Below are 24,010 nucleotides of genomic sequence, written 5' to 3'. Positions count from 1 at the left end.
CTCAGGCTGGTTTCGAACTCCTGAGCTCAAACAATCCGCCTGCCTCGGCCTCCCAGAGTGCTAGGATTACAGGCGTGAGCCACCGCGCCCGGCCCATTACCAAAATTTTTTAAAAAGTAAGGAGCAGGAGCTCAATGATTAAATGGGCAGATGTTTTGACTTTAAAAATAAGTAACAGTTGAAAATTTTAAAATTTAGTATATGTTCTGTGTAAAACCTTTAATACAGAAAATGTTAGAGGGAAAGAAACTATTGGAAAGAGATAATTAGTTGGCATTTTAGGTATATACCCTTCCAAATGTCTTTTTTTTTTTTTTAACCCTCACAGAGTGCTATATAGAAATTTTTAATGATTTTGATATGGAAGTGATGGGATTATTTACAAACTTGTCATCCTAGTGTTCTTCACATGCTTTTTTCATGTAGCAAAATATATTTTCGTTTTAATATACATGGATTCTCCTGCTTCATCATTTTGGATGCCACATAAAGTCTATTACACAGCCATGCCATGCTTATTTAAACCAGTGTTAGACATTTAGGTTCTTTCCAATTTGCCATTACAAGCGCCACCACAGTGAACATACTTGTACATAGATCTTTCATACATCTTGCTGATTATTTCCGTAGGCTAATCTCTTGGATATACAACTGCCGAGTCAAATGTATGCACTTGAAATTTGTTTTGCCAGTTTGTCTCAACAGCATTTAGCTGGGATTGCAGATGATCAGGTTGGAGAGATGAGGCATACATATCAGAGGTTTGTGGTTTCCATGGAAATATGCCAAATGAGTGATGTAAGTGATAAACAGAAGGGACATGACCGTGGGCTGCTCAGAGAATACTTCATGGAATCTGTGGAACTTGAGCCAGGAATTAAACATTGGTTTAAATTTAGATAGGCTGGGTGGGCGATGAGGCCAGGAGAGAATGTCACTCACAGGTAGGTGTATTTTGAAGGTGGCCATGGGCCCATCAGCCCTTAAAGTAATACCAATCTTCCTAGCCTTTGGCCAGCTGTTATACCTCAATCCATCTGCCATCACTACTGCCTGAAAGACCCAAATATTCTGACCTTGCGTGGGTGTCGAGAACCCACACCTGATGGGAGAGCAGGCAGAGAGAGACCACAGGTCATTTAAGGACATTTTGTACCCTAAAGGAGTGAGCGCACATGGACCAGTCAAATAAGGGGTTCCTATTGAGGCAGACATGGTAGAAGAAACAGACTAGAACTTAAAAAAGTAATAAAACCTTAAAGCCTCTAGAAGAAAACAGAATTCGTAACCTTAGTGTGAACAAAGACTTCTTGGACACAACACAAAAAGCACTAACTCTTTGTTTTAGTTTGCTATTGGTGCCATAACGAATTACTGCAAATTTACCAACTTAAAATAATACAAATCTATTATCTTACAGTTCTGTTAGGTCAAAAATCCAATGTACTTTGCTGGATCTTTGTTTAGAGTCTCATAGCGCCAAATTAAGGGGCATTAGGACTGCATTTCTTTCTGAGAGCTCTTGGGGAGATTCTCTTTCCTTGCTCATTCAGGTTGTTCACAGAATTCACATTCCTTGTGGTTTTAGGATTCAGGACCCCATTTCTTTGCTGGCTATCAGTTAAGGCTCATCCCCTGCTCACAGAGGTACCCACATCCCTCCTGTGGGCTTATGGCCACTTCCTCCATCTTCAAAGCTGGCAATGGCAGGTTGAGTGCCTTTCATGCTTTGAATCTCTCCTGTCTCTTCTTCCATTGTTATATCTTTATGATTCACCCTTGAATTATTTCAGGTCTCTGGAAATTAACCAAAGGCTTTCACTCTGGGGAGCATTCACGCAAGAAAAAAAGTTTTATGGTACTTTAACTTGCCCTATTTCCATCTTCCTTTCCTCAGTTCCATGATAGACTTGAAAACCAACAGCCCTGAAATCATGGTGAATACCTGCAGCCTACAAGTCACTGGAGGGATTAGAGCTCCTTTCTAAGAGAATTGTCATTATTTGACCTGTCTGGCAGTTCCCTGGAAAACCCCACTTAGAGCACTTGTCTTTATTTGGCCTAACTCAGAATTTAACCAGTTGGAACAGCTTTTTCCCTGATAGTGTTTGTGAATTGTTGAACATCACGCTGCCTGAAGCAGTATGACAGCTGGGGAAAACAAAAGCTGACAAAAAAAAAAAAAAAAAAAAAAACAACCTTAAAAGGGAAAGCTGGGGAGTAAGACCTCACAGGGATCTTTGAAAAGCTCTGACATTTTCCTGGGAATCTCGAAGCCAGCACATGCATGTGCAGGCTGTGCATATGTCCAGGGCTGTGCATGCTCAGGAAGGATTTGAGAAAGTCCTAAGCAGTCACCTCAGATTGACCCTGAGGTTCTGTGTAAGCAGGAAGTGAAGGCTAAGACAGAGATAAAACTGCTTGCCTGAACATTGACCATGTACCTCAGTACACACACAGGGACTCTCAGCAAAAGCTACAACAAAGGTCTGTGATTCCTGGTGTTTAAGGAAATCTCTATCTAATCATTATCTGACCAGTAAACTAATGAAGTAGTCACTGCAGTGGCCACATATGACAAAGAATACTACTTTATAAAATTACATCAGGAAAGTCTCTGAACAAACAGCAACACAGAAAAAAGCAGCAACGGCAAATCTCCCAAAAGGGGGAGAATCTCATTTCCAGAGTTTCCTCCTTGTATTATTTAAAATGTCTAGTTTTCAACAAAAGATTATGAGGCATTGCAAAAAAGCCAAGAAAGTATGACCCATACATGGGTCAGCGGGGTTAGGGGGAACCAAACAGTCACTAGGAACTGTCCCCAAGGAAGCACATATGTTTGACTTGGTAGACAAAGATTTTAAATCAGCTATTTTAACTATGTTCAATGAACTAAAGGAAACCATGTCTACAGAACTAAAGGGAAGTATAAGAACAATGCTTAAAATGTGATATTCAGTATAAAATTATGAATTCTCAGAAATATGAGACAAGAACTATGAACAGAAACAAACAGTAGAAACAGACCTGCATGGGCTCTGGATATTAGTGTTAATAGACACACTAAAATAACTTTATTGACTATGTGTCTTAGTTTGGGCTACTATAACAGAATATCACAGACTGGGTAGCTTAAACAACAGATTTTTATTTCTCACAGTTCTGGAGGCTGGGAAGTCCACATTAAGACGCCAGCAGATCTGTTGTCTGGTGAAGGCCTGCTTCCTAGTTTGCAGATAGTTGTCGTGCTGTGTCCTCGCATGGCAAAGAGCAGAGCTGAGGGAGCCAGCTCTCATGTCTCTTCTTTTAAAGTCACTAATCCCAATCATGAGGACTGTACCCTCATGACCATATCACTTCCTAAAGACCCCATCTCCTAATATCGTCACATTGGGAGTTAGGACTTCAACATATAAATTTGGGGAGGGACACAAACATTCATTCCATAACACTACGTTAAAGGAAAATAAAGTCATTATTGAACATTTCATCAGAGAACTAGAAACCATCGAAAGAGCCAAATGGATATTCTAGAATTAAAAAAATAAAGTAACTGGGTTTTAAAAATCAATGGATGTGTCTAAGAAGCAGATTAGACACAGTTGAAGAGAAAATTAGTGATTTTAGATCTAGATCAAGAAGAAAATTTCCAAAATGAAGCCAGAGAGATAAAATAATGGGAAAAAAAATATTAGAAGAGAGTGTAAAAAGCATAAAGAGCACAGTGAGAAAGTCTAATGTACATTCATTTTGTGTCCAAGAAGGAACACAGAGAAGGATTAGAAGCAGCATTTATAATTGAACGCTTCTCTCAAACTAATATTAATAAAATACAGCAAGTCACCAAACAAATAAAAAGAAAATATGCCTAAATGCATCGTAATAAAACCACTGTAAGCCAGATTCGGTGGGAAAACCATAAAAGCTACCAGAAAACACACCCAACACTCAAAGTAACAATAATTAGACTGACTGCTGACTTCGTAACAGAAAAAACAGAAACCCAGAGACAGTATATGTAAAGGGCTTAGAGAAAATAACTACCTAGAGAAAATATCCTTCAAGAATTAAGGTGGAATAATGACATTTTCAAACCATAAAAGCTGAAAGAATATGTCAACACCAGGCATGTGGCACAAACAATGCTGAGAGATGTTCCTCAGTAGAAGGCAGACGATTCCAGGTGGATGTTCACTGATGTAGAAAGGATTGAAAATTGAAAAACATGAGAAGGGATTTGGGGTATACCTACATGAATAGCATCTACATAAAATACATAACAAATGTGTGTGCTAACAAAGAGATGGCAGATGTGACGATATTAACATCAAAGTATAATTAGAGCCAAAGAGAGTTTGACGTGTGCAATGGTTAGATCATCACAGCTGCTTTTGAAGGACAGGGATGGCCAATAACTTACTCCAAATGAAGGTGATGAAGAAATCTTCTCGACTAAACTCTCTTCAGAACACATCAAAGCATTGCTCTCTCCTATCCTACCAAATTTGTGTCTTCTCATTTCCTTTCTTTGTATTTTCCTAATTGTCTTTTAATCTGTCATTTTTTTCTCATTTCTTTCTCACTTCTTTCATCTCTATTGGTGTCTTCCATCTCATCTCTCTTTAGCTTCTTGCTTTTCCTCTGCCTTTGTCTCACCTGTTGTGGATACAAAAATGTATTTTTTAATTAGAGTTAATAATTTTTTGTTTTTTCTGTTTATTTTTAAATTAAGGTAAAATATACATGGTATAAAATTTATTCTGTGGCATTAAGTACAGTCACATGTTGCTTAATCACAGGGATACATCTGAGAAATGCATCATTAGGTGATTTCCTTGTGCAAAAATCACAGAATGTACTTACACAAATGTAGATGGTACAGCCTATACACACTTAGGCTATATGGTGTATAGCCCCTTAGTCCTAGGCTTCTAACTTGTACAGCATGTTACTCTACTGTAGCAGTTGTAACACACTGGTTAAGTATCTGTGTATGTGAACATGGAAAAGGTAATGGATTGCTATGACATCACTAGGCAATAGGAATTTTTCGGCTCTGTTATAATCTTACAGGACCATTGTCAAATATGTGGTCTATCATTGACCAAAACGTCGTTATGTGGCACATGACTGTTTATTCACATTGTTGTACTACCATCACCACCATCCATCTCCATAACTTTTTTCATGTTATAGACCTAAATAGAGTTAATAAATTTTAATGTTCTTTATTCTTAAATTAAAAGGGAAAAACTGAACATTCTATTTCTAAATTAATCCCACGGTTAATCCCACCAAAAAAGCTAATTGTTTTTATTAGTGTTGAACTTTGATTTACCATATATATTTCATCAGTTCCAAGATGTCGTTTGTTTTCACATTTTAATCTGTCTTTAATGAGGAAACATCTTACAATTGATGACATATCCTAGTTTAATAGCAATGGGCTTTTTTTTTTCCTTTACAGCGCATTTCACAACAGGGAGCATGTTACAGTCAATGGAATATGACCATTTTTTCCTGTGGGTCACTTCTGTGATAGAATTATCTGAGTCTTGTGATCTATTTCAAAATGCTTAGTCCAATACATTTTTCTAACTGAAATGGTTCTACAAGGTACTTTAGTTCTGAAAAGTAACAATTTGAATAATCTTGCATTTAATATGAGTCAGGAGAATAAATGACTAATGACTTACTTTTTTAAAAAAGCATTAGGCTGGGTGCAGTGGCTCGTTCCTGTAATCCCAGCACTTGGAGAGGCTGAGGCAGAAGGATCATTTAAGCCCAGGAATTCAAGACCAGCCTGGGCAAATAGCGAGACCATGTCTTTACAAAAAAAAATTAGCTGGGCATGGTGGTACATGCCTGTAGTCCCAGCTACCCGGGAGGCTGAGGCAGGAGGATCGCTTGAGCCCAGAAGTTGGAGGCTACAGTGAGCTATGACTGCATTGGTGCACTCCACCCTGGGTGGCAGAGTGAGACTTGGTCTATAAAAATAAAAAATAAATTTAAAAAATACTTTATTTCGCTATAAAATTTTAATTTTCTTCTAGCATACATTTGTCTACACACCAAGATACATGGGGCACCGTAAGTTTAGAGTTAGCCAAAGCAGTCGTAGGTTGCAGGCACGTGCAGCTTGTCTTAGATTTCATAGACCCTCAGTTGGTTAGGGTTCAGTTCATTATTGAGGTCAAACTTGAGGGGTCAGACCCCAAATGAGATTATTGGCTTTGTGTTCCACCCCATGGAGAAAGTCCCCTTCAATGCAGCCTTCCACTGAAGTTACGGCATTGCTGTGAGGGAGGGTGGTAGAGGAGAAAGAGAGTGAGAAGAGATTTGTTTCCATTTTAAAAATCACCTCCCTGCGACAACCGACTATGTGATTATCTCATCCCTGAGAATGTCATTTACTCTTTGTGCTTTCTTTGGGTGTATTCGGAACAGAGAACTAACAGGAACTTAGTTTTAAAGGATTCATTTCTTTCCCTTCTTGGTTCTGTAGCTTGCAGTGAGTTGCATACTCCATCGCTAGATCGAAAACCAAATAGTTTTGTGGCAGTGAGTGTAACCACCCCTCCTCAGGCATTCTGGACGAAGCACGCGCAGACGGAGATCATTGAGGTGGGTGTGGCCGGTCCCTTTCCTTGGAGGGGGCTCTGAGACAGTCTCGAGTGATATTTCTAGCCCTGGTGAGAGGTCTGTTCAGTTACCTGAGCATCTGTCGCTGCAGTTATATTTATGTGAGTTTTTGCTATTTCTCCATGGGCTTTTTAATACATCGACATTTTCCATCACACTCATCTGGGTGGCATTTGTATTTGCCATATCCTTTATAACTCTTAATAACTATTGGCTGGTTATTTTTGAACAATGATCGTATAAGGTTGATTGCCTTTTAAGAAGTAAGACCTAAGTCTTCCTTGTCATCTCCAGTTGGCTGCTACTTTTGGAAAGTTGTGCTCATGAATCAAAGCTTCGAAGAGTGTTAAGTATTAACCAACCCTCTTGCCCAGACATATCCTTTTTTTGTTGTTTTTTTGTTTTTACAGCCCTTTTAGTTTTATGGTATGTGTTCAACTCCTTATATTAAATTAAATGATACACATTCACCAAGGGAATTTTGTAAAAATCCTCTTAGATAATTGAACATATTACATAAGTTATGATACCAAGTGTAGGAGTTGCTAGCATGAGATTCTGCAGGGTTTTATTTGTAATATGAAGAATTAGCAAACAAACTTAAAATGCATTTTCCCTTCTTCCCCAGTTGTGCAGTTTAGAAACTAGCCCACTCTTTCAGTCTCTTAGAAACTTGTCCAAGTTCAGGACAACAGTTCTGTTTTCTAAGAATTTGTTGAGCACTGCGTACACATCTGGCACAGTGATGGGTGCTGTGGATGATGCAGAGACCTTTGGGGCACAGTTCCTGCCCTGAGAAGTTGGTCAGCCTGTGGCTGAGGAGGCAGAAATGAATGTGGCTGGTCCCGTACACAGCAAAGTGTGGGAAGTGTCAGAGCACAGAGAGGAGGTGAGGGTCCCATCTAGCTCTGAGGGTCAGAGCAGCCTTCCTAGGTGGGGCTTCATGAAGTGCTGCTTCAGTAGGTCTGGAGTGAGGCCCAAGACTGCATTTCTCACAAGCTTCCAGATGGTGCCCGTGTGGCCAGTCTGGGGACTACATATCGGAGGGCATGCCAAAGTTCTGTGGTAGTTCTGCAAAGGTATGATGATAAGAAAGCAACTTGCAGGTTTGGGGCCTAACTGTATTCTGTTCAGTGTATGTGAAAGGCATAAGTAGAAGAGCAAGGACAGGATGGCTTGAAGGCCAGGCCAGGGAGTTTGTAACGCGCAGTGGGTAGCATGCCCTTGCAGGCTTTTCTGCAGGGGAGTCACCTGACCTGATGTCCTAACTCCGACAGTTGTTTGGGGAAATGATGCAAGACCTGACTTTGGCAGTGGGAGGGAGGAAAGAAAAGTGCACATGAGAGAGGCTCTGGAAGTAGAACTTGCAGGAGGAGTTCATGGTCACTGGCTTTTAGCCTGCTAGGAAAGAGAGTCAGAGATGGCCTTAACCACAGGCAGTTCGAGGAACCGTTTGAGATGGGTTGCAGGCCACCCAGGAGGGGCTGTCCAGCAGCTCTGACAGATTCTACCTGGAGCTGCAGAAAGAGTAAGTGGCCAGAGGCAGGGACATCACAGCAGGTACAACAGAAACCATGAACAGTTTGCCTGAGGTACTTAACCATTGGCTGAGAAAGAGAATATGGTATTATGGGACTTAGAGGGCAGGGCTAAGCTGCCAGGAAATAGCCACCTAGAAACTAGCAGCTGGCCCTAAAAAAAGGATAGCTTTAAAAAAGTCAGGCTTTAATTATTCCAAACACAGGCTTCTAGAAATACATAATAAACCACTTAAGCCATTCATTTCCTCTTTCATCTGCCTGTTTGTCTTAAAGGGACAACCCAAAGTAGTAGGTCCAAATATGTAACACACCTTAAGTTGTAAACTAAGAATGCATAGGGACATTCACCTCATTTCAATTTTAGAAAATTCCTCCTCCTGAGTGTGAAACCCTTAGAAACAAGCCCTCAGGCACAGCTTGTGCAATGGGCCTGTTTATTGTATCTGGATCAGTAATGGTCTATGTCAGACTACTTTTTCCTCTTTTAGAAAGCAGTTTTTTGGTTGTATGCATTCATTTAAGCTGCCATTAGCATTTGTGTTGATTCCAGTCTATAAGAATGTTAGTTTCTTATTCTGAAAATGTCGGTGTATTTCGAAAGCAAGTACTTTATCGGCTTGGGGGGGTGGGGAAGGGCAACATACGTAACCTAAACATCTGTACCCCCATAATATGCTGAAATAAAAAAAAAAACAAAAACAAAAGCAAGTACTTTAAAAAATCCAATTCCATATTCTAATGATTTCCTTTTCTGTTCTAGGGAACCAACAATCCTATATTTCTAAGCAGTATTGCCTTCTTTCAAGACTCTCTTATCAATCAGATGACACAAATCAAACTATCTGTGTATGATGTCAAAGATAGATCTCAGGGAACAGTTAAGTAACTTGTGGTTTGTGGGATTTTTTTCCTTTTTTTAAAATTATGTAATCATTTGAAAAGCGAACACAGATTGACTTCACTACTGGCTCACAAATTAACTCATGTCTAAACATATTTGTCTTTGAGAATTTCTGAGCATCTCTATTTGGCTGCTGACATGAGGGTAAGGTGTGTTGTGGGAACTGGCCAGCCGGACTCCCTCGGGCCGTGGTAATTGAATCCGAGGCAAAGCCAGCACACTAATGCAGTCTCTCTTCCCTTTTCTTCCTCAGATGTATTTACTGGGCTCTGGAACATTCATTGTCAAAGATCTGCTCCAGGACAGGCATCATAGGTTACATTTAACACTAAGGTTGGTATTTAATTTTATTGTTTTGAAAGAATCTAGAATTATGGGGTCCAGGGACAGATGGGGAAAGGCCCCGTTTCCTATGCTGAGAGTGCACCCTGTCCCCGCCAGAGGCCAGTTTACCTGGGGATGTAGTTGTCAATTGAAGCAAAGGAATTACTCAGCCTATCAGGAAATGGAAATGTGTGGCATTTGTAGGAGATAGGAGCACAGCTATGGTCAGACCTAAAGGAAAGCCTAGATAGCTAATAGTACTAAATGTGTTTGCCTGTTACTTGTTCCCTCCCAATAGAATGTAATCTCCCAGACAGCAGAGATTTTTGTCTGCTTTTCTTCATTGCTATATCCCAAGGACCTAAAACAGTGCCTAGTGTTCAATAAATATTTGTTGACAGAATGAATGAATGAAAGGGAACTCCCCCACACACACTCTGTCCCTGCCTGGGAAGATGAAAGATGTCAAGATGTCAACCCTTCTAAATTCATTTTAGGGGAAATTTCCACCAAAGCCCCTGACTTGGTGTTCTTTCTTTCAAAATAATGTAAAAAGTGGAAAAGAGTCCAAAATAGCAAAGGTGGCCTGGCATGGTGACTCATGCCTATAATCCCAGCACTTTGGGAGGACGAGGAGGGAGGATCACTTGAGCCCAGGAGTTTGAGACCAGCCTGGGCAACATATCAAGGCCTTGTCTCTACCAAAAAAAATTTAAGAATTAGCCAGGCATGGTGGTACATGTATGTAGTCCCAGCCATTCGGGAGGTTGAGGCAAGAGGATTGCCTGAGCCCAGGAGTTCAAGGCTGCAGTGGGCTATGATTGCACAGGTATACTCCAGCCTGGGTGACAGAGTAAGACCCTGTCTCCAAAAAAAAAAAAAAAAAAACCCAACGAAGAAAATTTGACAAAGAAGATTAAGTCCCTTCAATAGCAAAACATTCTGAAACTACTGTAAGTAATGACAGTGTTGCAGGCATTGGCTGTCCAATCAGTGGACAGGACATGAGCCCTGTGGTAGCTCTTAGCATGTATGGAGAACTTGATTCAGGAAGACTCTTAAGTAAAATAAGGAGGGATTGTGTGAAGGAGGGGGATGTTGGAGAAAAATATTTAGGTACATCATATGCCAGAATTAATTCTAGTTAGGTCAGATTTAAATGTGAGAAAGGGACCTCATTCTTTGTTAAAAAAAAAAAAAAAAAAGTTAAAGATGACTATTGAACAGATAGTTTGGGGAAGGACTTTTCTAGGCATGAGAACAATAAAAGTTACAACGGAAATGGTCAGTAGATGTAACCATATAAAAATTGAGAACATGGCTAAGTCAAACATCATAAATAAAAAGCCCGAAACTCCCCTGGATGAATCATATGGGCCCAGGCAGCTGTCAGCCACCCTGAGGGGCCTCGGGGTTAAAGCTGACTAGGGCTAGAGTGGTATCAACTGTATCATATCTGGATTCAGGGCTTCAGGAAACCCTGGCTGATCTCAGTTTACTTGGCGTGCAGGCCTTGGCCTTAGTCTTATGGCTAAGCAAGGTATGAGAGTAGAGTGGGAAGGAACAGAAAGGGGTCAGAAAAAGGTGCTCTCCAGTCCTGACTCTGAGATGTGTCTCCATCACCCTCTGGGCAGGGGTGAGCTCAGAGGCTGCTGGCAGCTCAGGAGCAACATTGGCTTCTCTTCAGGGAAGCCCTCCCCGACTTCACCTGGCACTTCCATACTTCCCTATGGTGCTTTGTCCCCTCTCAGACACAGCCCTTCTCTGTGCCCCATGGTTTTCTTGTCTACATCCCCTGGCGGGAGATTGTGCATGTAGTGAATGCTGACTGACTGACCTGTTGTCCAGGCCTTGTTGCTCCTAGGACCCCTCGATGACCCAGGGTGGCTGGGCTGTGCATTTAAGAAGAAAAGAAGCACAGGTGCCACACTGCTCATCAAAGCACGTGCTTGTTGCAGGTCTGCAGAGAGCGACCGTGTGGGTAACATCACTGTTATCGGCTGGCAGATGGAGGAGAAGTCAGACCAGCGGCCCCCTGTGACCCGGTCTCTGGACACTGTCAATGGGAGGGTCAGTATGCCACCTTCCTCCTCTCCCTTAGAAAGAGCAAGAGGAACTGTCCATGTGGACTCAGCCTCTGTGCTCAATGAAGGGCAGGGCCTGCTGCTTAATCCAACCCCCTCCCCACCAACCTACCCAGCAGAATGCTCCAGTTCTCCCCAGGCACATCTCGCAGTAGGGAGCAAAGGCTCCTGGCCTGCCAGGCTCTGCTGCCCTGGAGCCTGTGTCTGCTCCGGATACCACACTGGCCACCTCTAAGAGTGGGAGCGAGTAGGCAAGAGCCCTGCTGAGGAACTGCAGCTGGGAGGGGAGACTGAGAGGTGTGGTGCATGAGCAAAGAGGTGTTTGAGACCTGGGTCATCTGTTATTTTGTTAATATCCTCCTCTCCCAGACCCATGTGCCCTGCATGCGCCTTGTACACACCCCGCCTGCTCAGCCCTTTCCCTCTCCCCCATCCTCTCCCCTTATCCAACACACACCTTCCTGCACCTCCTCCCATGCACATTCTCACACAGACACTCGCATGCTCTCAAAGGAGAATTCTAATTTAAGAGCCCCACCATGGAGAAGTAGTCATTGTTGTGAAATACAGAGATATCTCATTTTACCCAAAATAAGCCCATAATGTTAGCTCTGAAAATATTCCTTGGCATCATCTATTCCCTTCCTTTCATTTTATATATTAGGACACTGAAACACAAGGTGAAATGACCGAGGAGATATGCGTGTCTAGATAATTATGTATGCATGGAGTATGTTCAGTACACTGGGAGGTGGATTAATTTGTGGCTTGGGCAGCAGGTTTGTTGTAGAGTTAATGGTGGATATTCATTTTAAGAGTTCTTTTATGGTGTACTTAGGCCACCATTTCTGCTGAGTGCTCTGAAGCCAGCTGAGTCTCACAGTTTTCTTGTGCTTTTCTGTACACATTATTAGATGGTTCTACCCGTCGATGAGAGCTTGACTGAGGCATTGGGAATCCGATCCAAATATGCTTCCTTGCGAAAGGACACTTTACTGAAATCGGGTAAACAGCTTCCTCCTTTGGTATCCTTGCCACTCTTGTGAGTGTCCACTCAGGCCCATGATTGTCACAGCGTGCACCCTTATTCTCACCTCTCTGCTTGTCAGCAAGCTCTTCTTTTTGCAGCATAGGAAGAGTTAGTAATACTCCGAGGAAGCCAGATGCCTCCTTCGTTTCACTCTTTCTCGTTTTGCATTGGGTTTAGTGACTGATAACCTCCCTGCTCACAGCTGCTTGCACTTTAGAGTTAGTCACATGTTCTGGGATGAGAAGATTGCATGTTGCAATGGAGGAACATTCAGGCTCAGTCACTTGGTGGGCTTTGGTTTAAGTGTTTTAATTCCCTTGAGATGAATGGTGAGAGGACTTGAAGGTGTCAGCATCATTGAGGGTCAGGGGAGGAGGACCCGCAAGGCAGGTCTGCAGCCAGCTCTCACACAGCCTCTGTCTCCCCTGCCACCCCACCTCAGTGTTTGGTGGTGCCATCTGCCGCATGTACCGGTTTCCAACCACCGACGGCAACCACCTGCGGATCCTGGAGCAGATGGCGGAGAGCGTGCTGTCCCTGCACGTGCCCCGGCAGTTCGTGAAGCTCCTGCTGGAAGAAGATGCAGCCAGGTGAGGCCACATGGAGAGACTGACCCTCCATCACACCCATGTCATGTGCCCCTTCCTTTCTGAGATATGGTGGGCATAGCACCAGCATTAGATTGGCCGAACTGCAGACCCAGCCTCTGCCCCTTGCTGGCTTTGTGGCCTTGGCTTGCCAGAGCCTCAGTTTGCTCATCTGTATCACAGATTCCTGTGCAAGGAGTTCATAAGACAGTATGCTTGAAGCCCCAGGTGTCTGCCCAGCACTCAGCACCTCTTCCCTTCTGTTCCCCTTTTCTTTCCCCTCTTGTTCATCCTTCAGAAAGTTAGAAATGGCAATCATTCTTTGGGCATAGCTGCTCAGATCAGTGAATTCCTAGGTCAGGACCACAAAGATAAGGGCTCCAGAAGACTGAGTATGACCTATAGGGCACTCTGGTCCCATAGGGTATGGGTCTCAATCCCTCTGCATCTCTCAGCCCAGGGCATATTTTATTCCCTTATTAGTCCTAAGGCAGGGAGATGCCTGACAAGTGGTTCAGGCCCTGCAGATTTATGTCTCTTGTCTGTCTCTGTCTTAGTCCATTTTATGCTGCTATAACAGGATACTAGAAACTGGGTAATTTATAATGAACAGAAATTAATTTGGCTCATGGTTCTGGAGGCTGGTAAGTCCAAGAGCATGGTGCTGACATCTGGCAGAGGCCTTTGTGCTGTGTCATCCCATGGCAGAAGGCATAGCATGTCGAGAGAACTTGTGAGAGGGGGCTGAACTCACTTTTATAATAAACCTACTCCTGCAATAGCCAACCGACTCCTGAGATAATGGCATTGTTCTATCCATGAGGGCAAAGCCTTCGTGACCTAATCACCTCTTAAAGTTTCTGTCTCAGAACACTGTTACATTGGGGACGAAGTTTCCAACACATGAACCTTGGGGGACACATTCAAACCATAGCAGTGTCAGACTGTCATTTCTACTCCTTGTCCTAAAAAGATGTTAATTACAAACACAACGGAGGCATGAAAGAAAACAAGGCAACCAGAGTCTTACTGTTTTAATACAGTTATTTTGTTTTAATTTTTTATCTCAAAAAAAATTAAAAGTTAAAAATGGCAAGAATAATGCAATAAGTACCCAAATTCCTTTCACCTAAATTTGCCAATTCTTAATATCTTGCTAATTGCTTATTTCTACATACATAGAGGTATTTAAAAATTTTCTTTCCACCTTATTTGTATATATTTACATAGTGACAGTCGCCTTTTCCATGTATCTTCACTTTTCATGTTTTAATTTTTAATTGTGGCACAATTTCCCATGACGTGGTGTATTACAACTTTAAAGAGTACCTCCATTTAACAAGTGCTTTAGTTCAGAGTTTTGTTGTTTTTAGCTACAACCACATGTCAGGCACTGTGCTCAGTGTGGGAGGCTCCTTGGTGAGCTCGACAGACTGTGGGAGGTGGTCAGACGCAGAGCTGGGAGCCACACGGCAGCTCCAGATGTGTCAGCCTGTGCTGGAAATTAAAAGGGAGCTGCGAGAAGGAACAAGGTGATCCGAGCAGGCAGGCCTCTGTGACAAGGTGACTTTAAGCTGACACTGAGACATGAGAAGAGCTTCATGAAACACAGGGCAAAGACATTCCAGAGAGAGGGGCCAGCAGCCGCGAGGCAGCCTGAGCTCCTGTGCTCAGGAGCGGCCTGAGGCCAGCAGGCTGGTGGCTAGCAGTAGACAGGGCCTCGACCTCTCCACAGCCCTGCCTGCTGGGTGTTCTTTTACATTAATTTTGCTATTTTAATAATAATAAAATGGCACAACTTTTTTTTTTTTTTTAATTTCAGGCAATTTAGTAGATTCCCACGAAGTTTTATGAAATTCGTTTTGTTTTTTTTTTTCTGAAAGGAAAGCATTTGCATAGTATAAAAAGCCAAATAGTGCTGAAAGGTTTTTAACTAAAAACGTAACTCTTGGGGCCCTCTACTTTCTGATGTACTTCCCAGAAACAATCACTTTTTAGTGGATTTAGTGTTTACTGCTATATTTCTAAATATATACATATTTTCTTTATTAATCAGTTTCAAATATTAGCTACTGATTTCCTGTGATGGGGATTTTAGGCCTTTCCTACTTTCCCAGTCACCATTTTCCTAGTATGGTTATCCTTTTTTCTTTTTTAATCTGTTTCGTGTTTTTGCTCTTACGATTATACAGCTATTATTCATTGCTAAGCTAAGGAGTTTATATTTCACTTCTTGTACAGCTTTTATTTTTCTGAAGATAGCAATTCCTCTTTGTTTTTCTCTTCCTCCCACCCCCTCTCCTGCCTCTGTCAAGCACATACATATAGGACATGGCCAAGGCCAGGCCTGTGTGATCCAACCAGAAATGACACAGCAGGCCTCTTTTAGATTCAGGCAGCTCCTTACGTACATAGACAGTGGAAGGAAGAATAGCCAAAGGCGCCGGCTCTCGTGGTGCTATTCCCATACCCAAAAAGGGCAATGCTGAGACAAAAGACGCCAATGACTACAGCATGAGCTGAGGAGCCAGCTCTAGGCTGCCGCTGAGAGGTTTTATATTCTGCAGCGCGGTTCTCATGGGGGCAGGCACAAGTCCACACCTCATTAGAACCTGGGCAGTCTGCGGTTCCAGCCTCTTCCTGAGCAGGTACCTGCAGGGTCACCAGGGCACCATGGTGGAGCCACTCACTGACAGCTTCTCTCCTCCCACCTCTACTTCATTTCCCTTAACACTCAACTGAGTTTCTGTAAAAAGCTTCTCCATACACTCCCCCACATGGTTAGTGGTCTGCCTACCATGTAGCTGTCCTCACCCCCCACCCAGTTGCCCTTTAGACTGGCAGTGTAACCATTGTCCTGGCCCGCTCTGGGCATCAGTGATATGTCCACATACATTTTATTTTCCTGGGTAGGGCTTTTGGGGCTCCCTAGGGAAGTGAGCTAGCCCCACGGCCTGACGTGTGTGTGCCTTGCTTACAGAGTGTGTGAGCTGGAGGAGTTGGGGGAGCTGTCCCCTTGTTGGGAGAGCCTCCGGCGCCAAATCGTCACCCAGTACCAGACCATCATCCTCACGTACCAGGAGAACCTGACTGACCTCCATCAGTACAAAGGTGCGTGTGGTCCGGTCCAGGCACAGCACACCAGCGCTCGCTTCCCCGGCCAGAGATCTGGAACCCACGGTTGCTCACATACTCCCACTGACAGGCACCTTAATGGATTTTTAAAAATAGCTTCTCATGTAGGTGTGAATTCTTTCAAATATGGGTTTTTCAGATCTTAATTAAAAAGACAAATCTGTGAATTGCAGTGAAAAGTCCTCCTGTGGTGTCATCTGCCAAAACAGCCACTGTAGAATGAAATTTAGGGGAGACAAAATCACCAGGCTATTACTGGTTTGTGTTATTTCTTCATCTTGGGCTAATAGCACTAAAGTGAAGTGACCAAAAGGACATAGGACACTTTCTAGATTTCCTGGTTTAAATAGTTAGTGGTACTCGCATTGAATATGTAAATTGTCAGGAACTCTCCATTTTAAGGCTCAAAACAGCAAGTGAAGCGCAAACACCTCGCATTTTCTTCTTGAAAGGTGCCATTTGATTTACAAAACAGTCTTAGATAGATTTGGAAGACTGTTCTTAACTTGTTCCTCTTTTATTCCACATGGAATGAATTTTTTTGGTTTTTCATTACTTTATGTATTGCTTTAGCATTTCGAATTATTCCCTGTCTTCAGATTCTTCTCTCTACATAATGAATTTCAGGGTTTAAGGAAAATCATAACCCCTTAATGTGGTTTTGCCATAGAACATATGAACTTGGATGAGAAGCCAAATGCAGGACTGACAAAGTTGTGTTGCCTAGGGTCGGTTTGAGTATGAAGAGCATATCATTAAGAGAAGTGGCAGTGTTTGCCTGAAGGAGACGAGGGACTTCTCCGTGCCAGAAGTCTGTTACTCAGGAAAGTAGAAGCCCACACAACCTTGAGTTTCCTAGAGCAGAGCATCTCAAATGTCAGTGTGCATCCAAATCCCTTAACGATTTTGTTGAAACATAGGTCTGGGATTCTGCATTTCGAACAGGCTCTTGGGTGCTCATGCTGCTCTGTGGACCACACCCTAAGTATCAGGCTCTAGAGAGCATCTCCTGTGGCAAGATGCATAACACACACTGCTTGTCTGTGGTTCGTATGTTGGCAATATAAATTTTTTTTTTCCACGAGACAGAATGTTTATTTCTTCTACTCTTCTGATTGTCAGTTCAATTTGTAATCCCTTTGTTTTGTAGGCATGTGTTTCTCCACTTAATTAGTTATGGATTCTAATTATAGAAATAAGATTGTGGGTACTTGTTACAAAACATTGTCCGACCTCCTTAACCAAACAAGCGTAAACAAGGGAACATGTTTAAGTTTGTGTTCCAGAGGGTTAGAGTCGGTGCTGTATTGCATTTGTTCATCTTGATGGACCTGGGTTCATCAGCAGAGCTTTTCATCACTTTTCATAACTGAAAGATATTGCTCTAGCCAAACCAGTTTCTTTGATTGTGGATAATGGCCACCCCTAGGTTTGGAACAGGCAGTCTCTGGCATGGACCCCTTTGCTTTTTATAGTAGTGCTGACATCGTGCTGCATAAAATCACATCTTTGTGTCAGATCTCAGCTGAGAGCTGAGTCATGGAAGGCACAGTATCATTACCATAGCCTTCTGAAGCTGGCTCTCCCTGGCTCTATTCGCCACCTAAGCACCCAGAACCAGTCTCCTGGCCAGCAGGCTGCCTTCCCATCAACGTTTCACCCACCCTCCATCTGCAAATGAAATGTGCTCTTCAGCAACTCAGAATTTTCTAGGCTACTGCCAACACATACCTACTTACATGTAGCAGCATCCTCTTAATACCATTTTTCTGATTCCTATTCAGGAATGAAGGACATTTGTTGATGGTCTTTGTTTTCTCATATTCTACTTCTTAGGTCCCTCATTTAAAGCAAGCAGTTTGAAAGCAGATAAAAAGTTAGAATTTGTTCCCACAAACTTGCACATACAAAGGATGAGAGTTCAAGACGATGGAGGATCAGGTACCTATTTTTTTTGCCCCTCTTGTTAAATCACATTTCAATTCTTTTCTCCCTGGGTATTTGGTCCCTGAGTACCCTACACCTACCCCAGCTTCCCTGTATGTTCTGGGTGGCTTGGAGAAGAGACTTGTCACAAGGACCTTTGAAAGGTCTCTGTTAAAGAGCCCAAACCCCTACCCCTTATCTCCCTGCTCTCTGGCTTCCCTTTGTGTTTCTGCGGCATCCCAAGGAGGGATGCAAACAAGTATTGTTGGGTGTTTTCCTGCAACCCTGTGTGGCTCCACCTGGAGACACAGAACCCCTCTTTGCTGAGAAGATGGTGCTGGGCTCCAGCAGGCCCTTGGACAGCCCAAGCTATGGGATTAAGGGAACCAAAATCTTCTTGGAAATGGGCTGGAGGGGCAGGATCCAAGACTTGTGTGCATATCCCTGTAGCTGGCTCGTCCACAGGCCTGAGCCCAGAGTAATGGAGGAGAGCTTTCTGTCATTCAGATCAGAACTACGATGTCGTCACCATCGGAGCACCAGCAGCACACTGCCAAGGTTTTAAGTCAGGAGGTCTCCGCAAAAAGCTGCACAAATTTGAAGAGACCAAGAAACAGTAAGTAGCCAGAGGGAGTTTGTGGTCCTTATACAGCCGTCTGTTGCTTCCTAGTTTAAAAAAAACAAAAATCAGAATTCGACTGCAAAAACATCCAGCCATCTGATCTGCTTTCGCGTGGCTGGAGGAGCTGCCTATAGACCTTGTGTTGCTGTGGGTGTGTGTGCGTGCGTGTGACTGAGCTTTGTGGGTCACAAGGGCACTGGATTAATGGTCCCGTTTCTGCAAAATGAATAGCAAATTGTGGTTCACCTTAAAGTGGTGCTCCAGGCAGCCACCCTGTGTGGACTCTCTGCTGGCTCATTGTCCTTTATAGGGTCCCCTGGTCAGTCATTTGAACTCCACAAGCATAAAGCCTGAAGCACGTTGTTTTCTTTCCTAAAGGATAGCAGTGATAAACATTCCTAGTTTTTAAAGATCCCGTGGGGTACACGGAGCTACCGTCCTGAAAAGGAAACTGCCACACAGGCAGAGTGGGGAAGGGTATTTCAGACAAGGGGAAGGCAGAAAGACGTGGCAGAAACAGCACATGCGGTGAGGTGTGGCCAGATGCACAGTGCCAGGGGAGAGAGCTAAGGTGGAGAGCTCGCCTTGCCACCAGCCTGCTCTGTGCTGGGTCCTGCACTGGTGACCAGGGATGCAGGGCCAACAGATCTAGGTGTGTCCTGGGAGCAGACAAGTCAGCAAGCGCCATTTGGGTGAGCAGTGCCTCAAACATCACACAGAGAGTGCTGGGGAGCATGGAGTAGGGCACTAGCCCAGCCTTGGGGACAGCAGGGAGAGAGCCATAACTCAAAGCTGTTTTAGATGTGTGGGAGGCATTGGTGGTCTTCCAGAATGTCACCTGTCAAGACTTAAATGAAGTGGAGGTAATGAGTATAGATGATCCCATAAGGTTCTGGGACAGACCACGATGTAGAGGTCTCAGGTTTGGGGAGAGTAATTATGACTTGAGCATATGTCTAAGCTGATAGGAAAAAGGAAAGTGGGTGAGGTGGGTGAATAAGAAGAGGACATTGGTGGAGCAGGGTTCTGAGAGGATGCAAAGAGGAAGGACCAGGGAGTTTACCCAGAAGGGATGAGAGAAGAAGGCGGAGTTGCAGGAAGATTTTTGAGGTGGGAAGGGACAAGCAGAGGTGTTGATGGACAGCCTCTGCAGAACATGGGTGGAGAGGGTGGGACTTATCAACTGAGAATGGAATGGCTTAAGGGAAGGCGAGCAAAGGCCCAGGGAGTGCGAAGATTATCCTGTGGATGATCAGTGGAGAGCTCCAGCAGTCACGGTGGAGCCTGAGTCAGTGCTGCTGTGGCTGGGAGTCGGGAAACTACTTGAGAAAACTGACCATGGATTGGATCAGGGTGGAGTGAGAGGTCAGGTTCATGGCTGATTAGTGGCTGAGGGGGTGAGGGATGCAGCTAGGAGGATCACAGACCATGGGCAAGGCCGGATGGCTGAGCAGGGAATGGAGAAGTCACTATTAAGATGTGTGTACAGGCCGCCCTAGCCCAGCCCAGACCCAGCAAGTCCTGGAGACGGAATGAGGAGAAACCAGGCAGGGCTGTGGTTAGGAGGGGAATTCCAGCATTCCCTGGGAGGCCCCCAGACAGCCTCTTTGACCTTGATTCTTCCCCACCAAGGGTGCTTCCCAGTGCAGACAAACCCCCTAACCAGACCTGCTTTAGGATTCACTGACACCAGTGTTCCTAAGGGAACTATGAAGACGACAAGGCTTCCTGTGCCTACTGCAGCTCTGCACAGCCAGTCACAAAGCGTGTGTCTGTCGCTCTGTTGCATGTTGCCGTGTGGAGAGAGTGAGCGTGCGGCGTGAGATGGCGCAGTGCTGTGATGGAGAAAGCCCTTTAATTCTGTGTGGCCAATCAAGAGAGCAGCCACTTGGCTGGCTTTGTCCCAGGAAGGTTGGGGTATTGATACCTGATAACGCTGCATGTTTATTTCAGAACCTATTCCCCCATATACCTCTTTAGTATCTTTCAAGTATATAAATTTTTATTTAATTTTTTACTAATGTCATCAAACAACTTACAGGTATGGTTTTCATCATTTGAACTTTCCTTTAAATGCAGAGGTCACTTGTTCCCTAGTGAGATGTCTGCCTGGGGCTTGAGCACAGGCAGTGAGACTGCTCTAATGAACAAGTACATTGGACTCTTGAGTTTGATCCTCCCCGTGTTGGGGCCTCCACAAATAATTTTAAGTATTTTGACAAAAAATAACAGCTTTTTAATTTTTTTCTTTTGCATTTGGTATTTGCTAACAAACTGCTAATATTTCATTTTGGTTCTTTTCTTTAGCAGTTTTGAGGAGTGTTGGTGAGTTTTCTGTCTGTGGAGCGAGTGTCTGTTTGGGTCTTGCTCTCACGCAGAGAAAGCCTGTGCTGTTCCCAGCCCCACCGTGCAGGTGTCACCCGAGGGCCCACCAAGGGCTCCAGTCATACACCTCGGAGACAGAGTTCTCCCTTCCAACTGCAATGTTCTTTAATAATGAATAGCCTATCTCCAGTCTGCTGTTTTATCTTTAAAACCGGGCAGCGGTTTGTTGCTTTGCTCACTCTGAGAAAGGACCCAGTTTCTCCCAGGAAGAGGAAGACCTGGCCCAGGAAGCCCCCAGGTGCTGGGATCTCAAGTCAGCCTGTCGCTGTGGTTGGGAACCCTTTTCTGTCTTCTACAAGAGTCTTGAGGCTTTTTAGTTTTCACTTTACCATTACCTCTTGAATGAATGAAGCCAGCCTACATTTTCATACTTAATAATTTATGCAGATTTTTAAAACAGTTTTTTAAACCAGAGACAGTTTTATCCCTGGGTGGGGGGGTGCAAGCCAAGAACTAAAACAACTGGGCGACTTTTTCCACCAGAGAATTAGATGGCAGTTAGAAACCACCATGTCTGTTGCCTGGGGGTCCCTACTGCTGCCTCAGGCCCAAAACAGGGGTTCTGTGTTGGCACTTCATTCAGAGGCACCTGCAGCCCTTTGAGAAGTGCTGCTGCCAGTGACCAGTGAGGTTCTGGGGCTGTAGCTGGGCCCTGCTGTGAGCATCTGGCAGCAGGAAATCCTGTGGATACACCCCCAAAACACCCAGGCTGAGGCCTCTCCAACTATCCCCTGAGGGGGGCCTTCCTTATCTGGGTATTTTAGGTATAAGGGAGGGAGGAGGGTATCTGGGCAGGGTCACTGCTGCTCCTGCCTCTGGGAGGGGGAAACCCATAGCCACATCTATGGAAGTGGCCCCCTCAGGCACCCCTCCCCTTCTTTTCTGTACTGGGGCCTGTTTGAAGGCCCCCCCTTTCCCATAACAAATACTTAGAAGTAGGGCCTGGGGGCTGGAGGAATGGGCAGTGGGACAGGGAGAGCCAAAGGCCCAGCTGCCCCCAAGACCTGCCCCTTGGTAAGTCTCAACCCAGAAGGTTTTGGTTGAACTTTGTCTGGAAAGTTCCTGAGGAACTAACCTTCCTCAGGTTCTCTCTAAGGACCCTCCACAGCCCAACCTGGGCCTGGTTACTCCCACCCTCTGCCCGCTCTTCCCATATACAAGACACCCCTGTGAGAGGTGGGGGATGGAAGGGAGGAGAGGAGTGATGAACAGGGGGCATGTTTGTGCCTGGACCTGTGAGGGCTAACTCCCAGTCAGAGAGTGCCCAGCCTCCTAATCCTCCTTCCCTATGTGGAACCCAGCTCCGTGAGAGCTCAGACTCTGCTCGGCAATCCTGATCTACTTCAGATGTCCAGAGTGACAGCTGTTCAGCCAGCAGCCATTCCTGGCCAGCACCACAGGATTCACCCTTATGCTCACATGGCATCTTCAGTTTAGCCCATGACCCCAGGTCTGGATAGGTCTGAGTCAGGGGCTCTGGGGTGGTGGCCTAACGCAAGGCTGAAGGGCCATATCTAGGTCGCTGCCTCCTGGGGATGCCCCAGAAGTTCTCCAGAAGAGGTGGGAGCATAGGTAGTTAGTGGGACCAGGAGTCCCCCTTCACCAGAGTTAAGACTCCTGGGAGTACATGTGTTGTGAAGCAGCAAGATGTCCATACCCCCACCCCACCTCCTTCATGTGGCTACCTCGTTTTTAGAACTAGGTAGCTGAGCACATGTGTTTGTATATTTCTGATCATCCCTGGACAACAGCTCTTTTAAATTTGCCGTTTCTTGCCTGTTCCATATATGCCCCATGCATGAGTCCCAGGTACTATTATTAGAACATGACTTGTAAAAACACTGGTGAGTAGAGGGTGATGTTTTTCTCTTGGCCTCGGGGGAGGGTATGTATTTGTTGAAGTGTACACAACCACCTACATACACAGAAGTAGATCTACATATAGCACATGTTACATACATACTCTAAATTTGGGGGGCCTGGGAAGAATATATTCTTAAAAATACTATTTAGAGATTGTATTTTAAAAACCAAATTGTCTTAAATGGCAGCTATTCATTTGGAAGAGTGATTGCAGATTGGAAAGTAGTTGTGTGCACATTGCACTGTGGAATGACTCTCGTGGTACCACGCAGGCTTGGTTGTGGTCTGCTGCATGGGCTTCTGGCAAATCCATCATTTTTATTGTGGTGTATGGACTTGTGGTGGTGGTGTTTCTTTCTGGGGTGCTTTGGTTTTTGCATGTTTGCCCTATAGTCTGTCAAGGGAAGGGGCAGCAGCAGTTTCTTGATGACCCACTTTTAGGTTTCCCTGGAAAGGGTCCAGTGGGGAAGATTCTCAGCCCTGACCCAGTGACCCTGATCTCCAGGAGAAGCAATGGAGGGTGTGGTGAGAGGCACCCTCTCTCCTCCACCTTCTTCGTCTTCCCCAGAACTCAAAGGGTGGCCCTTTGAGGGATCAGTCAGGGCCTCTCATTCAATGATCAAAGGGACATCCATTCTACCCAGAGCGCACAACTTCAAATTTTAGGAGGAGACCTCTGAATTGGTGGCTTGTACTTCTCCTTGCTGCTTTCTTTGGTTTAGTCAGATGGTCTGAAAAATAAATTTATAATATCAGATTAATTGGGATCCAAGCTAAAAGGCATGCAATTATCATCACCGTTTAGGAGGACCAAACATGCTGGCAAGGCCCCACACAGCCAGGGGACATAGAGTTCGTCCTTTAGAGGCTCCAGTTGTGTTGGACAGCATCTGGGCTTTGACATCATATCCCTAAATAACACATGCTATTTGGTGCTGAGGAGAGGGGAAGGAGGAAGAACCAGTGT

At 44.4% G+C, this 24,010-nt stretch overlaps 1 protein-coding gene across 1 annotated transcript in view; it reads left to right on the top strand.

Annotated features, from left to right (window-relative positions):
* INPP4A (inositol polyphosphate-4-phosphatase, type I, 107kDa) overlaps nt 1-24,010 on the top strand; it is a 144,870-nt gene that overhangs the window by 84,864 nt on the left and 35,996 nt on the right. Inside the window, exons 5-13 of the mRNA XM_012642002.1 lie at nt 6,509-6,627; nt 8,947-9,063; nt 9,341-9,420; nt 11,370-11,481; nt 12,410-12,500; nt 12,968-13,115; nt 16,093-16,223; nt 18,084-18,188; nt 18,681-18,789. Of these exons, the coding sequence (XP_012497456.1) occupies nt 6,509-6,627; nt 8,947-9,063; nt 9,341-9,420; nt 11,370-11,481; nt 12,410-12,500; nt 12,968-13,115; nt 16,093-16,223; nt 18,084-18,188; nt 18,681-18,789 (1,012 nt within the window). The remainder of the gene's footprint in view (nt 1-6,508; nt 6,628-8,946; nt 9,064-9,340; nt 9,421-11,369; nt 11,482-12,409; nt 12,501-12,967; nt 13,116-16,092; nt 16,224-18,083; nt 18,189-18,680; nt 18,790-24,010) is intronic.

Source organism: Propithecus coquereli, unplaced genomic scaffold (genome assembly GCF_000956105.1).
Source record: "Propithecus coquereli isolate 6110/MARCELLA unplaced genomic scaffold, Pcoq_1.0 Scaffold171, whole genome shotgun sequence".
Classification (NCBI taxonomy): Eukaryota; Metazoa; Chordata; class Mammalia; order Primates; family Indriidae; genus Propithecus; species Propithecus coquereli.
The sequence above is the reverse complement of the archived record's forward strand: the minus strand, read 5'-3'. Positions and strand labels throughout refer to the sequence as shown.